Genomic DNA, 18,881 nt, shown 5'->3' on the forward strand with positions numbered 1-18,881 from the left:
TTGAGGAACAAACAAAACATCTTGAAGGGGAATAGATGAAGTAAGAGAAGAGGAACCTTTGCTAAGGACCTTGGTTTGGGTACCATCAACAATAGTAACGAATTTATGAGGATAACAAGGAGATAAGGACTGCAATAAGTGTTTGTTACCTGATAGATGTTCGGAGTCCCCGGAGTCGATGATCCAAGAGGAAGATGAAGAAGAGGAAGAAAGCATACCTGAGGCAATAATAGTGGCAGCAGTAGATGATGAGAGAATAGATGATTCCATGAAGGACTTCATTTTCTGAAATGCAGCATAGTCCTCAGCCGTAAGAGTCACATTTTCGGATGATGATTCAGCCTTATCTTCATTTTTCTCAACGTTAACTGAGACTGGGTTAGCTGTGGCCCAATCAGGCTTGCCATGAAGTTTCCACCATGATGCCACAAGGTGGTTCTGACGGCCACAATAAGTGCAAAGTTGAGGCTCAGTATGGAAAGAATTCTGACCCCTTCTACCACCTCTATTTTCAGCCCCTCTCATAGTTCGACCCCCTCTCATATTTTGGCCCCGTCCTCGGGATGAGGAGGATGTTCCCCGATTGCCAGAGAACATCGCCGATAGAGCATCAATAGGAGAAGGAAGGGATGGATCAGGTATCCTAAGTAATGTAGCACTAATATCATCGAAGGATGGAAGAGCAGAAGAACTTAGAAGTTGAGTTTTGGCCATCTCAAGGTATGGTTTAATATTCGATAAGCAAATGGCTGCTGCCAAAGCTTCTCTTTGTCGTTCTTGAATGAAAATATCAATGGAATATGGCTGAGCTAGTTTCCATTCTTGAAGAAGACCGCGAAACCGTGCCAAAAATTCATGAATATTATCTCCATGTTTCATATGTAGCATATTTTGTAAGACATCATATATTTTTTGTAATGAAGCAATGCTTGCGTAAAGCTTGGCACAAGTGTCCCATATGTTCTTGGCGGTTTCCAAGTGGACCACATTGTTGGCCACCTGCTCTTCCATGTTATTAATGAGCCAACTTATCACCATGTTATCATCTTTAACCCACTTGTGGTAGGACGCGTCTTCTTCATCAATCGGAGGAGGAAAGTTAACAACGTGGCTCAAGAGGTCACAAGTAATAAGAACCCTCCGAACTGATTGTGACCAGCTCATGTAATTGGAGAGATCTCTAAGTGGAATTTTAGTAATACGGAGTATATCACTCTTATTACTATTGTATCCAATCTCCATGATGAGGCAAATAAAATATGGAGGTCAAGGGAAAAGGCCTTCTTCAAAGAACAATTACTCTATGTAATCTGAAGAACTCGTAGACCAAATCAATCACCAACAAAAGAGAACAAGAACCAATTTCTTTCACAAGGGCAAGCACCAAATTATCAAAAAAATTGTGCCTTTAGAAAGTGATAATAACATCCAGCCATCACTCAACTTCTCTTGTATTCATAAGAACAAAGAGAAGAAAGTAGATGCAACCGATTAGGCCTTAATCCAAACTCCAACACAAACGAGCAATAGACAAAAATTTAGAGAAGATTTAACGACAAACCAAGACACTTGGAAGAGATTTATCTTCAGCTCATGAAAGACTTCAACGTATGAAAAAATTCAATTGTTGAAGTTAAAAAAAATTGAAACTACAAAGGGTAAATGGCTGTTGGCATTTTATCAAACATGTAATGGGAATCCAACAACATAACACAAACCCATGAGCAACCTAAAGTAGGAGAAGATACAGCAACATGTGCTGGAATTCTACCTCAAATGAGATGGATCCAAATTACATAAAGGTAATTGAATTTCACCCATCAATCTTAATAAGATGCAAACAGAAAATGATCTTGATCACTCTTGTAATTGATTTACAAGGAGTTAAAATTATAACATCAATTTAGTCATAGAAATAAATCTTTACAACATATAAAGATTTATCTTGACTTGATGTGACTCAAAATTTAGGAAGTAAAGAAAAACAGTAAAAAGGAGTATGTAAATAAGAAAAGGAAACAAAAAAAAAACGTAAATAAGAAGATGGTGAACTTATCTCTTTATGACTGAACTCCTTTTACAACTTCTTGAACAGATTTCATAATAACTCCATGAAGAGATCCTAAACTCCTTGCTCTGATACCATGTAGAATTTAGGATCTCATGAAAGGAACTTTAGATCAACAAGAAAGAAGAAGAACGTGGAATAAGAGAGTTTGGATTAAGGGAGAAGAGGGTTGCGTCAAAAAGAAAAATGAGGGCTGGATGAATTTGTGGAAAGAGAGGAGAGTGCTTCAATGCCCTACCTCTTAGCCAATGTCTTTATTTATAGTTTTACCATACCCTTGGGGCTACAACTTGATAAAATAAAAGACATAAAAGGAACATATATTTACACTTCTATGTCATCTTTATGGAAAGTACCATATTTTACACATATGCCACTCCTTTGACGTGTGGGCTTCTTGTCTTGAGCTCATGCGCTTGAGCCCATCTTCCAACACGCTTCTAACTAGGATGGCTCAACCATCTTCGTCTCAGTTGTCTACACGTACAGAAGAGTTGTGGGAAATTGAAGAGGCATCGTCTCAAACTCAGGAGCAACTTAGAAATGTACAACGTCATGCTAAGGAGTCTGAATGTCATGTTGAGGAGCAAGATTGTAAGATGAACAACTTAGAGATGAAGATGTAATAGTTCTTTCAACTCCTGATCACCTTGCTAATGGTGTATAGTTTTTTATTATTTTTGTGTAACATACATTTTTATATTTAAAAAAATGCTTAATTTGTAAAAATTTTGGGTTTATAATACATATTGTTATATATTGTCAATTTTATATTCGATTAATTTTTTTAATGAACTGATTTATTAAACAGGGAAAAATATTTTAATGAAATAATAAATTATTTATCCCCTTGCCTACAAAACTAAGAATTGGCTACCAAAGATTGCTTGTCTGCTAACGAATTCTAGAAATCTCCTGGCAGGGAATGCACATCAGAAGTGCCCCTCTACTAGAGAAAAATAAAAATATTCACTAGCATAGTGTTGAGACTGCAAAAAAAAAAAAAAAAAAAATCATTGGCAGAGGTTCAAAGTTCCAGCTAGTAAAATTTTAAATTTCATTAGTAGGGTTTCAACTTCTACCAATGAATTGCATAATTCGTTGGTAGAAGCTTCCCCATCCAAAACGGGCCAACTAATGTTTTTTAGAGAATTTTTCTACTAGCGAAAAATTTTATTGACAGAAGTCTAATTTTTTGTGGTGACTTTTGCATGTGTGGGCCCTCTTTGCATCTCCTACAATTAGACAATTTGGGTGGAGGCCTACGTATAAATACTTATTATAATATTATGTTAAAATTGGGTTAGGATCTATCCTAATATTACTAGTCAAGTTTTACTAATACACCCAAGATCTTTTTAATTATTGATATACATGGGACTATTCTTTAATAGTATTACACATCAAGTATTAGAATCCATTAGTTAAAAAAACACAATTGATTAATAAGATCCTATAAGACTACTTAATGAACAGTTAAACAAATCCTAACAAACTATAGATCACTATAACTAAATTGATTTGAGTCATAAGAACTATTAAGTTTTGGAGCCTAATTAACGCCTTATATTGAGCCATATATTGATTGTTGTTTAATTAAGGATTGTTTGGGGATTTCACTCTTGTATTGCAGTTACCCTAGTTTTCTCTTTATATTTGGCGCGCTGCTATTAGGGTTTATTATTGAAAAAGGATCTTGAGTTGTAGCCCGAGTTAGAGGTTAGAGAAAAACACATGTGAGTGTGCGTGATTTCTCTTGTAAACTATTTCATCTTCAAAGTGGATTATTGTAGCGATGGAAGACAGAACAGAGTCTCACCTTGAGGCGAACCTTTATAAATTTTGTGTCTTTCTTCGTGCTTGTTTTTTCTTCTTCCACGATTATTATTATTGTTCTCGTTAGTTTGGAATTAGGGCATCTAATTCCTATTAGGAATAATGTACTTAATATTAAAGCCTTAGACAACAAATTAAAAAGGTTCAACTAATTGATAAGACCCTATCATTAGGTAACTCAATTGACTATTGATGTAAGCAATGTAAACTAAGTACAATTGGATCTCAGTTTTGGAAAATATAACTAAGTAAAGTCCCTATAAATTAATTAAATGTGATTGGTAGAGTTCAATTGACAATTGAATTTGCACTTTTAAGCAACGGGTGAAATCAAATGCCCACAAGTAGCTATTAGTTCATTCTACTAGTATGTAGGACCACTAGTAGCTATTGGTTGATTCTACTAGCATTTTCCCTTTAAAATGGCCTGTTCACTTTTCTTTCTAATTAACTTAACGAGGCTATAAGCACCGACGTTGACATTCTCGGTCTTCCAGATCCCTATGAGCCTCTGAACTCAGCTTTTCTTAAACAGAAAAACCATAGTAATGATTCGGTTGAAATGAACATACTTCCCATTTAATTGAACTTGACTATAACCTTATTAGACTTAATTTCCACTTTGATTCCCTCTCGTCTGGGTGTTTTTTCCTCCCATTCTGTGGCCCTTAACACCAGAACATGAGCATCTCCGTCCCGTCTGTTGGTGTTTAAATGAACTCTTTGTATTATACTCATAATGTGACGTTTAAATGGTGTGAGAAAAGAGCTCTAAAGGTTTTGAGTGAGTTTGAAGTTCCACCAAACTGGTTTTATTTGGCAGCTAACGAACTTTGCTTGCGCTGGCAGAAACTTCACTTAAAGAAATCTGTATATCTTACCTTCTCTAACTTCTCTACAAAGGCTGTACATGTTTTCAGAGCCACACAGAAAGAATGGAGTAGGTGAGCACCAGAAGTCCATTTCTGACTGCCATGATAATCATATTATTATAGATAAAACGAATTTTGATATCTGAAACATTAATATGGTCACAGCTTTCTGGGTATAAAATGACTATTCTTGATGAATATGTGCAAATGTATTAGCACAGCCTAGTGAGGTAGGATGTTCAAAGTGAAAAGAAAGAGGATACACAGCAAATGGAGTTTTGGAGGCAAATACTGGCAATTGTAAGACATCACAGAAGCCTGGGAGGGGTCACTGTCGTCATTGTAATTCAGAAATTAAGCGACAGTTGCAGGGATTTTGATTTTTGATCCAGAGTCCGCAGTTTAGTCTCAACTAACGGCAAGTAAAATACCGTTTCGTTGCTTGCATTTGCCGTTAAAATGACCTCCCTTGTCGAAGGTCGTAGAGCAGGTGTTCTGACCATGTTAGAAAACAAAAATAAAAAGGGCCCAATCCGATGCTCAATTCATTCTGACACAAGCTTTTCGAAATTCTGTCTGGTGATTTCTGGGTTTCGTTTTGCTGCTTCCCCATCTTCTTCACCCAGCTCGTAAGCTTCGAATGGGATTGTGAGAGTTGGAGCTCCTGAAGGTGATTTCAATCTCTTTCGGAACCGAGAGTGAGAGCTTCCGTTCTGATCATCTATTTTTCTCACAGGTGACCATGCATAATATTTTATTTTTTGTCATTATGGTGATCGATGAGCTTAACATGTATTTCTTCTTTCTTCATGGAAAGCTTGCAGCACGTAAGATCTGTTTATTTGCTTGGACGTGCCTATATATTAGAATTGAACCTCGCGTTTATCTGTTTAATGCATGCAGTTGCAGTATCTCTAAGAATGATCCATCTTTTTTTTCCCAGATTAATACGTTTTATAAGCAGAAACTCTTTTGCTCATCTCGATGCTGCTTTTGATCAGTTTGGTGGACATCTGGCCATTTATGATTCAGTCGGTTTTTCTTAAAAATGCTTGGTTCAAGTATTGCATTTCTTACATGTACAGGAGTTTGGAATTACAAGAAAGCAGAAAATCGATAATGGCAGAGAAGGCTAGTGTGCAGTTGGGCGTCATCGGAGCGCTAGCCCTGTCAGTGACATCCTCGGTAGCCATAGTCATCTGCAATAAAGCTCTCATCAGCTCTCTTGGCTTCTCGTTCGGTTAGTCTACCTCCAGCTTACCGCACACTGAAAATGGCCAAAATCTTCTCATAATCGCCCTCCTCATAATTAAGCAGATGGACTCAGGGGTTCTCTAGCTAGGATGAGTGAAATTAGAGCAAAAGATTTCATGATTTTGATTCCATAGTACTCATTCCCCAATCGGTTGGTAGTGATGTGAAGCCCCAACAATTCCAACAAACTCGACGTCTCTGCTCAACAATTAATCGTTTCAAGCCAAAATAATGGATCTTCTTCCCATGCATCATCATCCTCCAAAATCACTTGTTGCCGATCAACACCCAGATGATCCGAGCTCGTCTCATGAGTGATCCAGACCAAATGAAATTACTTGAGTTCATGTGGTGCTTAATCTATGTTGGCGATTCATCGACTGATATATTCATTTGTGATGTATATATGCAGCTACGACTCTGACGAGTTGGCATCTGATGGTAACGTTCTTCAGTCTCCATGTTGCCCAACGGTTCAATGCTTTCGAACCCAAGTCGATTGATCTGAAGACTGTCATGCTCTTTGGAATTCTTAATGGCGTGTCCATTGGATTCCTCAATCTTAGCTTGGGGTTCAACTCCATTGGCTTCTATCAGGTCTTGATTATCCATTCGATTACATTACTTATTTCCGTCAATTCACGAACGGAAGCATTAGAAACACTTACGCTGAGAGTTTATGTAATTTGCAGATGACTAAACTTGCTATCATTCCCTTCACTGTATTACTGGAAACAGTTTTCTTTAAGAAACAGTTTAGGTAATTAAATCTTAAGAATGTAAACAGAGTCACTACATGTTCTTCAAATCTATCTATATCAGTTTGCCGGCATGTATAATCCTGCTTGCTTGCTATCTGCAGCCAGAAAATTAAACTTTCTCTTCTGGTGTTACTGCTGGGAGTTGGTATCGCATCCATTACCGATCTTAAGCTCAACCTACTCGGATCCATTCTTTCCATTCTTGCCATCGCGACAACGTGCGTCAGCCAGATTGTATCCTTCACCATTTTAGTTCATTCTCCATTTGATTTAGTGGGTATTTTGCACTTTATCTACGTCTCCTTAACCTTAAACAATGAAGATGACAAACACCATACAGAAGAGGCTAAACGTCTCATCCACTCAGCTGCTGTATCAGTCCGCTCCATTCCAAGCTGCTATTCTCTTCGTATCTGGGCCTCTGGTGGATCAGTGCCTCACCAAGCAAAACGTCTTCACCTTCAAATACTCTCCAGTGGTGTTGGTAACAATATCTCGTTAAATCCTTTACATTTGCACCCATATATATACGAGTGTTAACCGTGTGATTTTGTTTGCAGGCATTCATCATCCTGTCGTGTCTGATCTCGGTCTCAGTGAACTTTAGCACGTTTCTGGTGATCGGAAAGACCTCTCCGGTGACGTATCAGGTGCTCGGACATTTGAAGACTTGTTTGGTGTTAGCCTTTGGTTATACTTTGCTGCACGACCCTTTCACTGAAAGGAACATCATCGGCATCCTCATCGCGATTTTTGGCATGGGCATGTACTCCTACTACTGTACCCATGAGAAACAAAAGAGGCAGAACGGCGACGTCTTGCCTTCATCTCTGGTGGGTACTCTAACGAGACTTCAAATTAAAGATCTCTAATTTGTTGAGCCTTGTTTGAATTTTGTTGTGTCATTGCTACAGGCAAAGGAAAAGGACGAGACGACAGCTTTACTGAGCCTTAATGGTGTATCTTATCACGAGAAAGAAAGCATCGAGGTGAAGTCCATTAATGGAGCTGCTTAGTTTCTAGTCCAGGGCATGTGTAGCCTCACCATACAGACCTTTTTTTTTTCTGTTATCTGTAGCACTTGTGCCATTGACAAGCGTAAATGCTCTTGATTGGTTTTGATTCTTTAAAGGGAATTTTATTAAATTACTTTTTTAATGGAATTTTACTAAATTACCCATTTTTTAACAAATATAAACAAAAATAACCAACTTCCAGACTTAATATAAAAATACCCATCTTTGACCAATCCATTGTACATGTATATCGTCCAAGATGACACATCAACTTTGACCGCTTAAGTAGTGCCACATCAATGAGCCACTATAGCACTCGAGGGCATTAAAGCCTGTCGACTAACATGTCATTGAATCACTACATCATTATACACGTGTACAAAATATCATCATGACACATCATCAACACGTTGCATCAACACTCCATGTCAGCATACATTTATTCTCCCATTTTTTTCATTATTGATTTAAGTTTTTTTAATTTAAAAAATATTTTAAAGACATTAATTCTAGTTTTAAAAATCCTACACATCTCATCACCTTCTATTTAGAATAATAAAAATTATAAAATTTGTCTATTAATTATTTTAAAAATATTTTTCTAACGTAATTAATACCTTAAATTATCGATTTAAGATATTATTTAATTTATTACAATATTTTGTAAAAATAATTTTTAAAAAAAAATCTTATTTTTTGGTACATATTTTATTATCTTCATATATAAGTTTTTTAAAATAAAAAAATAAAAAATAATTAATTAAAAATAATATTCCTACCTATTTAACACATTTAATTATCAATTTACAATATTTTTAATTTAAAAATAATTTTTAAAAAATTATTTTATGTTTTAAAAATCTTATTTGTTGGCACACATTTCAATACCTTCTATTTATTGTAATAAAATATCAAATTTTTATAATAATTATTTAAAAAAACTTTTTCTAATGTTATTTACACCTTTCATTATTGATTTGTTGGATTTAGGATTCCATGATTACAACCTCGAGCAAAGTACGAGAGGGAGAGGAAAAGAAAAGAAGAAGAGAAGAGAAGAGAGAAAGGGAGAGAGAGAGAGTTTAGGATATGAAAGAGCTTGGATGAATTAAGAGAAGGGGAGAGAGCTTGAATGCTCTACTCCAAACCATTGACCTTTATTTATAGTTTTAGAGAGGATGTTACAATGTCTATAATACCCTTAAGGCTACAAGCTTTATGTAAGAAAAGACATAAGTAGACATGTTCTTCCTTGACTAATTACATCTTTGTACCATCTTTATGATAAGTCTTTTTATTTTCCATGATGCCACCTTCCTTGGATGTGTGAGTATTCCTTGGTCGTGTAGGCTTGAACTCATCTTCCAACACTCCCCCTCAAGTTGGGGGTGAGAGAACATGATAAACACCCAGCTTGCTACAAATGGTGTATAGGATTTTCCCGTATAAAATGGCAGTCCATCATATCTTCCAACACTCCCCCTCAAACTAGTGGTCTCTTTGTTGTTTTCCAAGAGACCCAACTGACATAATATAAGAGAGTAAAACCACTCTTAGCCGTAAGACGAAGCTCCATACTCTAGTCAAATGGTCATAATCAAGAATAATTTCCACTCAATTTCACAGGCGTAAAAGTAGCACTAATGAGGGCACAAAGTCTACCCACTTTCTCAGGGTAGCTAAAAAAACTTGGGAGAATAATAAACTTGACTCACATTGGATGTTGGACACACTCCTATCCTCTGTGGGTAGTAGGTCTATAGGCATTGCTCAGAAGTGTAGTAATAAGTTCCGTCATCATGGTATCTCAACACACGGCACCTACTCTCAAATGGTAAGAGTAAAACTGCCAAATAAGGGGGTAGTGGGAATCAAATGAAGATAAGATGTTGGGGCCACTATGTGCTTTATTTTCTTCATCAAAATAACCAATGCTAACAACAGTCAACAAGCGATGAGTCCTTCAATAATAATGTCTTAGTCAAAGAGACATAATAGTAGCAACGGTAATGAGGTAATGCCAAAATAACACGTACCAAATAGGTAGTTATATAGCAGTAGATAACCAATATGTAGTAAAAGTCCTTAAGAGCAATAAGGACACATAAAATAATTTGCAGTAAGGTCATCCTTGAATAAGGAAGCTATGCACCAAGTAATAAGTTGGGGATATTCCAAGGTAATAATCCAGGGTAATAATCAAGTTGGAGTCAAGCTGGTAGCAAATAGTAGATAGCAGATAGCAGATAGTAGATAGTAGCTTTGACAGTGACTGAGTGAGTCAAGCCGAGTAATAGATTTTCAATAATAAGTTGAACCAAATGTTGTTTGATAATCAATAAATCAAACAATCTCTAATGTGTTCATCCTTCATATGTCTCCTTTTATTCTCCCCCTCTAGTTAGATGGTAATGTCAATGATCCCAACTTGAAGTCAACAAATATTTTGCAAGCTCAAGTGTTAATCCACCTCTTATATGATGTAAAAGAAGGCTATTATCAACAACTTCACTAGCTCAAATATTGTAAACCAAGTAGCTCAAGTCAAGCCAAATATTGTATTTCCTTGCCAAACTAAACCAACTCTGGAAGGATAAGAACAACCCAAGTTTAATTAGTCCTTTAGGCAATTAAAAATATCACTAGATAATCAAGAGGATATTTCAAGTGTTGGCTGAAAATCACTTTAAATCATACCTTTTATCTTCCTTTTTGATTAAGAAGGAATATCCAATCAGAAAATCAAATCATGAAGGGATCTTCTCAAATCAACCATTAACAAAAAGCAAAGGAAATCTTTCCAAAGTATAAACTTGGATGCCAACTCACAATTTTCAATCTTTGATCTGTCCTTTATGGTTTTAAGAAAGTTGAGATCGAGGCAAGATAGATACATCACATAAATTCAAGGAGATCTCAAATAAGTTTGAGGTCAAAGAAGAGAGAAACTTTCCTTAGACAACCACTTTCCAAAAAATAAGTTACGAAAACTTTTCCTTTGTGATATGGTGCGACTTCACCAAAAATATTTCAATCTTTTCTTGTCTTAATTTCTTAGGCAAGGATACCAAATCAAATTGTTTATAACCTTTCAAAATACCAAAAAAATCTCACAAAATTTGTGGCTTGAAAAATATTCTAAATAAGGTAGTTTCCTCCTTCAATTGGTGCCAACTTAGCAATCAAAGAAGACATTTTTCCATGCCTTTTTTTCTTGAAATATTTAGGCAAGGCAATCTTTGACAAGTAAATCAAGGAAAGTTTATGAAAATAAGATGATCTTCTAAAAATTTTTTCTAAATATTATTAGTTAACAAATAGAAACTTTCTAAGGGTAGAACATGAGATACTTTCCTGATATTGTTGATCAATAATAGTAACTCAAAAATTTAAGCAAAAATTTTGGCTTAAATTTGGATCTTCGTAGGCAACAGTATACCAACATCTCCTTGAATATATATCAGATTGACATGAAATTTTCTCCTTATGAAACTAAAATTAAATACCTTTTGTCCAATTATAACTTCTTTTCATAAAATATACTTCTTTTGAGATAAATAATCTAATAGATTTTGGACTATGTAATATGGCCGAATTGAGTACTCTTTCTCCTTTGACCAACATGACCATTGACTCTTCCGAAATTGATATCTCCATAAAAAACCTCAAATTGATATTTTTTTAATAAATAATAAAATATATTTAAAGATATTTATTTTGATATATAATTATCCATATAAAGTTTCATTCTTGATGGCATAAAATGGTTCAAAAGTTGAAGTTTTCTACTGCTACACAAAACTTTTCTACTGCTTGACCTTTGCTTCTTCAGATATCGATTTCTATTTCTAGAAAAATCTGATTTTAACAATTTTTTTTGAGTTGAAAACTAGACTCAAATATAATTCCAACGGTATATAATTTTCTATGTGAAAAATAATGCAAGAGAGCAAAACATCTAATGAAAATTAAGAATTGAGAAATAAGACTTAAGGAAAGACAAGAAACTCCTCTTTTTTCTTTTTCTTCTTCTTCCTCTTCCTCCCCTTCTTCTCCATCTTCTTCTCCTTTTCCATCTCAGATCTTTCCCCACACTTATTCCATGTTGGTTTTAAGATGCCATGATTACAACCTCGAGTAGAGTAAGAGAGGGAGATGAGAAGAAAAGAAGAGGAGAATAGAAGTGAGAAAGGGAGAGAGAGAGTCTTTAGGCTAGCTTGGACGAATTAAGAGAAGGGGAAGGAGCTTGAATGCTCTACTCCAAGCCAAGGGCCTTTATAGCTAAGGGTCTTAGGGCTAAAAGCTTTACATGAGAAAAGACATAAGTAGACATTATCCTCCTTGACCAATTACTTCCTTGTGCCATCTTTATGAGAAATGTTCTTATTTATCATGATATCACCTCTCTTAGATGTGTGGGTCTTCCTTGGTTGTGTGGGCTTGAGCCCATCTTCCAACACGATTTAAGATATTTTATAATTTAAAAAATATATTACAAAAAATTACTTTTCTTTTCAATAATCTTATGTGTTGGTAACGTATTATTATCTTCTATTTACTATAATAAAATAAAATTTGATATTAAATAATTAAAAATCTTCTTCTAATCTATTTAACACGTTTCATTATGGATTTAACACATTTTTTAATTTAAAAAATAATTTGTAAAAAATCAAGTTTTTAAAAAATCTTAATTGTTGGAACTAGGGGTGGCTTCGAACCGAGCCGGCTCGCGAGTGGCCCTGGCTCGGCTCATTTTCGGCTCGGTTCAATTTGGTATTCCTGGATCTCGAACCAAGTTCGAGATCCAGATATAGCTCGTTCGAGTTAATGAGCCGAATTCAATCGAATCAAGGTTTGGCTCGAAAGCTCGCGAGCCAGCTCATTCACGGGCGAGTCGCGGGATCGGGAGCAGGGGGAGGGAACGTCGAGCCCCTCCCATCCACCTTTGTCGTAGTCGACAGATCCTCGCCGGCCGCTACGTCCCCTTCCCTCCGATTTTTTTGCCTCCTCTGTTTTCGTCGCCGACGATAGGTCCTTGCCGGTACCGCACCTTCGATTCGCGTCGTCTCAGCTGAAAACCAAAGTACAAAGAGAGAGTTACCTAATTTGGGAGAAAAAATTTCGCCCCCCCCCCCCATGTGAAGTCGATTTCGCACCTGTGAAAGTCACACGTGCGAGGTCATAAACCAGTGAAACCCCGCGCTACACAATTTCTCACGTGCGAGCTCATAAACAAGTAAGAAAAAAAAAAAAACTCTTCGTCCCTTCCTCATGGTTCTTGAAGAAATTTAAAAGACATTTGAGTAGAAATATGTTTTTAGAGACTATTAGTGGTTTTTTCAATAAATGTTGAAAAAATATTTTTAGTAGAAATATAGGGACAATTAGTGCCTCATGTTTTTTTAAAACATTTTTCTAATTAGAAATTCTTATCAAAAAAATTATATAATTTTCTAAGTAAGATTTTCTTGCCAAGATGGGCTAGAAAACCGTATAAAACAATTTTGAATAAGTATTTGACAGTTGATGCTATAGTACTTTTAGCATGAGGCAATTTTCATAGCAATTTTGTGTTTGACATTTTATTTGATTAAAAATTTATCGATAAGTATAGTAATATATTAGATTGATTATTAATTTTTATTTATTTCCCTAGAAGAGACAATAAGAGGTCCACTTAACTTTCCTAAGAAAATTTTAAAATATTTCTTGTAATTTTCTAGTAAGTCTTTAATAGTAATAGGATTTTATTTAAAGGTTTTTTGGAAATGTGTATCCTAGGAAAAACATTTCTAGTTTTTCCTAGAATATAAATTTTTCAATCAGGGGCACAAAGGAGACCATAGTAAATTTATGGCCAAATTCAAAAATTACAAAATAAGCTAGACCAAATTTGGGGTAAAAAAGATTAATATTGGTGGGTTCTAATCCATTATTGAGATTCAATCCCGAACCTCCCCTATCATTATTTTTTTAAAAATGTATGCATAATTTTATAGATAATTTATTTAACATTTATTTTATATAGAGTATTAAATGTAGGTTAACCTCAAACTCGAGCTTGAACTCGGTTAAAATTATTAGACTCGAGCTCGATTACAATTTTAGGCTCAAGGCTAGGTCGGCTCGAGCTCGAGTTCAAAAATTTTAAATCAAGCTCGGCTCGAACTTAGAAAGGTTCAAACTCAGCTAGATTCGATGTCACCCTTATGCTCAATTTTAAGTAGAGGTCATGCCAAATTTTATGTAAAATGTATGTATAATTTTATATACAATTTATTTGACATGTATTTTTTGAAAAATTTTAAATGTATGTTGGAGCTCGAAATCGAGACATGTACTTGTTGAAAAAATTTAAATGAATGTTGAAGCTCGAGCTCGGCTCGAACTCGATTAAAATTATTGGGCTCGAGCTCGATAACAATTTTAGGCTTGAGGCTAGGCTCGGCTTGAGCTCGAGCTCGAGTTCTAAATATTTAAATCAGGTTCGGCTCGAACATAGGCAAGTTTGGGCTCGGCTCGGCTCGATGCCACCCCTAGTTGGAACACATTTCATTATCTTCTATTTATTGAAATAAAATATAAATTTTTTATATTAATTATTTAAAAAAACATCTTCAAATTTGATTAACACCTTTGATAATCTTTTTAAAATATTTTAAAATTTTAAAAATGATTTAAGAAAAGTTATTTTTGTTTTTAAAATTTTTATTTGTCAGTACTAGTTTTATTACCTTTTATTTATTGTAATAAAATATAAATTTCGTATATTAACTAATTAAATTTTTTATTTTAAAAATTAAATTTTGGAAACTTATTACAATCCATATCGTGAATATACAAATATAAACACTTACTCCTCTGTATCATCAAATCTACTTAACAATTCTTGAGGCTAAGATGTTTCACCAATAAAGACTCGATTCCTTATACCCTCCCTTCTATGGGCTCTTTGTCTTAAGACCTTATTTTCCAAGTAAATCTCCACAACCATAGGTTGATTACTTGAAGTAAAATCAAATAATTCAGTCAAATTATTATCGTCTTCCACAATAAACATAGTAAAAACCCCATGACAAAGTGGAATTTTGGTTTTAATAATCATTGCATGAGTATCACAATCCCACCTAGTGACTCTATACATCATCACTAAAAACTCATTAAAATTAGTCAAAACAACAATCCTTATGAGTCATGATTGACCTCCATCATAACTATCAAAGTTTTCAAACTTCTCCTTCCATTTTCCAATTGTATCGATAGAGGAACTGAACAATTGACGCCATATTATCTACAAAATATACATACATTAGCAAGTGTCTTTTGTTAACATAATTCTCGACATCTTAATAAAGACAAACAAATGCCTAAAACACTCTACAAGGTAATGAATTAAACATTCTATAGCACTTCTAAATTTTACCCAACGTGCATTTAATTGAGCTCTAACTACCCAACCTATTAACTACGACACACACAACAAAGAATAAACAAGAAAAAAAAACCAAGTCCAAATTTGAATGACTAATCCTAACCTTGCAAAAACCTACCAAAGTTCAAAATCACCGAATACCCTTGGTAGATCCCCAAATGAGTTTGCAATTACTACGAATTGTACATCGTCAATGATGGGAGTCAGGTTTCGTTGGCTAATGGATGCCCATGCAGACAACTCAGCCTGGTTTGAGTTAGACAGAACCCACCCTCCATACCTACTAGCGCTCTTTATGCAAAAACCTACCAAAGTTCTAACTCATCGAATACCCTTAGACAAGCATCGTCTGACTAATCCTATTGATGCAACAAAGTGCCTAAGTCCAAATTTTTATGACTAGTCCTAACCATGCAAAAACCTACCAAAGTTCAAATTCACCAAACACCCTTGGTAGAACACTATATGAGTTCGCAGTCGCTACAAATTGTACCTCATTAGTGATGGGGTTAGAATTTCGTTGGCTTATGGATGCCTGTGGAAACGACTCAGCCTAGTTTAAATTAGACTCAACCCACCCTACTCATAATCGGATTTTCTACCCTTCCTAGTAACTAGGGCAAACACATGGAGACATAATAAAACATAGACAAAAAAAAAAAAAAAAACCATGTGGTGGATATTTATAACACCCGAATCTCCTTACCACATGGTAAGATAATTCCATAGCACTTCAAAATTATTCAACACCATTCTATAACATTTAAAAATTAATTAAAACAATTTCATATCAGTTGACAAAATCCTAACAATGCAAAGTCACACCTAAGTCCAAATTCACCGAATACCCCTAATAGAGTTCCATATGACTTCACAGTTACTACGAACCCTACCTCATCAGTGATGGGAGTCGGGTTTCGTTGGCTAATGGATACGTGTTCAGGTAACTCAACCTAGTTTTATTTGGACTCAACCCACCCTTGGTTACCTAGCATTCCATAACACTTATAAATTACTAATATACCAACATGTTGCATCAACATAACTAAAAGGACATCAAAGCTCAATCCAATAATTTGAATGACAAATTGACCGATGTCAACCTGATTATGCAAGAAGGGTGACATAAATATTGACAACTGCAGAAAAGGGAGGAAAGTCACACCACTAGCAATTGAAAACCCAGTAGATTTTATCTCAATAAAGTAAACTACAATTTCATCAATATGAAACCAACAAATTAAAGAACCTTTCAAAACAGTAAGTCCTCCTCAGATACTCAAACTGAATTCTATTCCAAAACAAAATATATATATATATATATATATATATATATATATATATATATATATATATATATGAAATTTCTAAGATTAGTAAAAACAAAAAAAAAATCTGGATAAACCTCATAATGGATTAAGACTCACATTTAACTCCTCTAAAGGAGTGGTCTACCGCAAGGCATGTAAACATAATTTTAATAGCATAAAAGAAATCATTTTATCAGTTTCAGAACTCAAAATACTTCTAATTTAATTCAAATCACAATTCATATCTATATTTTAAATGACCCTATCAAAAGACCCTCATAAGACTAAGCATTAACATGAACTCCCACAATCTCAAATTCAACCATAGATTGAGAATGTCTAACAAAATTAAGTCCAACCATTATGTTGATTATGAAATTAAACATCCCCAAGACAAGTTGGAGTACATAGAACAAAATTCAAAAGCATTCACTAATTTATTTATTATAACAAAAGACTTCAAATTTAGCATGGCTAATTTCTTCACAACCCAAAAAAAATAAATCATTCTTACCAAACTTAAGAAAAGGAGAGCTTACAAAGTATTTTTAATTCATGTACTTTATATTAGTAACATCATCTAGCTAACTTTACACCATCAATTATAGCAAACTTATAGACATGAATTCAAAACCATCCAGTTGTAATAGGTGAAAGACCTCAAGTTCCAATCCCTCTAATCTCCACCTAACCAAAAATTAAAACCCCTCCTTAATGAGGGTCTAACTAGAAATGTTCGAGTAATAATTTGTATTAAAACTTGTAATTTCAGTTTCTTATCTATACTCCAACCCTTCAGTTAATTGGGAAAAAAATCTAAATTTTCAGTTCCTCTAATCTCTTATAAACCCAGAAATTCGAAACGCTTAACGAGAATCTAATAAAAGGTTTTCATAAAAGAAACACCCCAGCATGCAAATAAAACATTTCACTCCTACATTCAAAATGATTTGGCTACAGTAACTAAAAGATTTTCACTTTTGCCTTCCTAACCTCTAACTAACTAGAAATTTCAAAACCCTATTAGTGCAAATCCAAATTAGGACTTCAATTTCATATCTTATGTCAATTATACCTTTCAGAATGCTTAGATAAATGGTTCATAACCCAATTGCCCTAATTGACTTCAAGAATATCAATTTCAGAATTCTAAACCTAATATACCTTTCATCATACTTAAATCAAATCAAAGCATGATATTTTAGAACCATTTCAACCTTAATCCAAATTTAGGAACTTCATTTTCATGGTTCTAAACTCAATCTAGTTCTAATCATATTTAAATCAAACATAATATGACATTGCAGAACTCAAATTGACCCTAATCGAACTAATGAGTCTCAATTTCAGAATTCGTTTACACTCAACCTATTGCTAATCATACTCAAATCAAACTAAACATGACATTTCAGAACCAATTTTAACTCTATACCAATTTCGGAGCTTCAATTTCGAAATTTTAAACTTAATCTACCTCTAATCAAGCTTTAATCGAGACAAACAAGAAATTTCAGAACTCATTTACCCTAAATCATAATTGAAAACATCAATTTCAGGTGCTTAACCCAATTTATGAGTCTTTTCATACTTAATCAAATCCGAAATATGAAATTTACGAACCAAGTCAGTTTTAATCTAAATCAGAATCATCAACTCAGAAATCCAAAACTTGACACACCAATGAACACCCTCAAATTGAACGAAATACCGTTTCAGAACCCTACCGGTTTAAAATCTGAACTCAAAATATTTTGGTTCGAGGAAAAGAAGGAAAAAAAAAAGCCGGGAGGGAGGGGGGGGGGAGGAGATTACGGTCAAGGTTAGTGTTTAGGGCTTAAGATTAGGGTTAGGGTTTAGGACTTAGGATTAAGGTTTAGGGTTTGGGGCTTATGGCTTAGGATTAGGGTTTAGGGCTTAGGACTTAGGACTAAGGGTTTGGGGATTAGGGCTTAGGACTAAGGGTTTGGGAATTAGGGTTTACGGCTTAGGGTTTAGGGCTTAGGGCTTAGGACCTGGAGTCTAGGGTTTAGGGCTTATGATTAGAGTTTAGGTTTTTGGGCTTAGAGCTTAGGATTTAGGTTTTTAGGCTTAGAGTTTAGGTTTTGGGATTTGGGGTTCAGGGTTTAGGGTTTAGGGTTTAGGATTTAGGTTAGGGTTAGGATTTAGGATTAGGGCATATGGTTGAGGGTTTACGAGGCTTTTAAACAAACCCTAAAAAATTGGTAAGGGTTTAGACTCTAAAAACACAAAATTGTAATTTTTTTAAAAAAAACATAAATCAACTTCCATTAATCCAGGTTTAGGGTTTAGGGAAGGTTTAGGGCATAGG

The 18,881-nt window shown here is 34.8% G+C and overlaps 1 protein-coding gene across 2 annotated transcripts; it reads left to right on the forward strand.

Moving 5' to 3' along the window:
• The first annotated feature begins 5,150 nt into the window (after positions 1–5,150).
• On the forward strand, positions 5,151–7,949 carry LOC137962364 (UDP-xylose transporter 1-like). Of its 2 annotated transcripts, none has more exons than XM_068809188.1 (8): positions 5,151–5,446; positions 5,862–6,016; positions 6,443–6,627; positions 6,723–6,790; positions 6,893–7,025; positions 7,114–7,275; positions 7,352–7,624; positions 7,706–7,949. In XM_068809188.1, the coding sequence occupies exons 2-8, from the start codon at positions 5,896–5,898 to the stop codon at positions 7,805–7,807; spliced, it is 1,044 nt and encodes a 347-aa protein (XP_068665289.1). In that variant the 5' UTR covers positions 5,151–5,446; positions 5,862–5,895; the 3' UTR covers positions 7,808–7,949. The 2 variants fall into 2 exon arrangements, with proteins under 2 accessions (XP_068665289.1, XP_068665288.1); XM_068809187.1 differs by having other exon boundaries at positions 5,152–5,512.
• The last annotated feature ends 10,932 nt before the right edge of the window (positions 7,950–18,881 follow it).

This window comes from Aristolochia californica, unplaced genomic scaffold, assembly GCF_029961685.1.
Source record: "Aristolochia californica isolate CCGP_79_NKW_82.1479 unplaced genomic scaffold, dmAriCali1.0.hap1 SCAF_4, whole genome shotgun sequence".
NCBI lineage: Eukaryota > Viridiplantae > Streptophyta > Magnoliopsida > Piperales > Aristolochiaceae > Aristolochia > Aristolochia californica.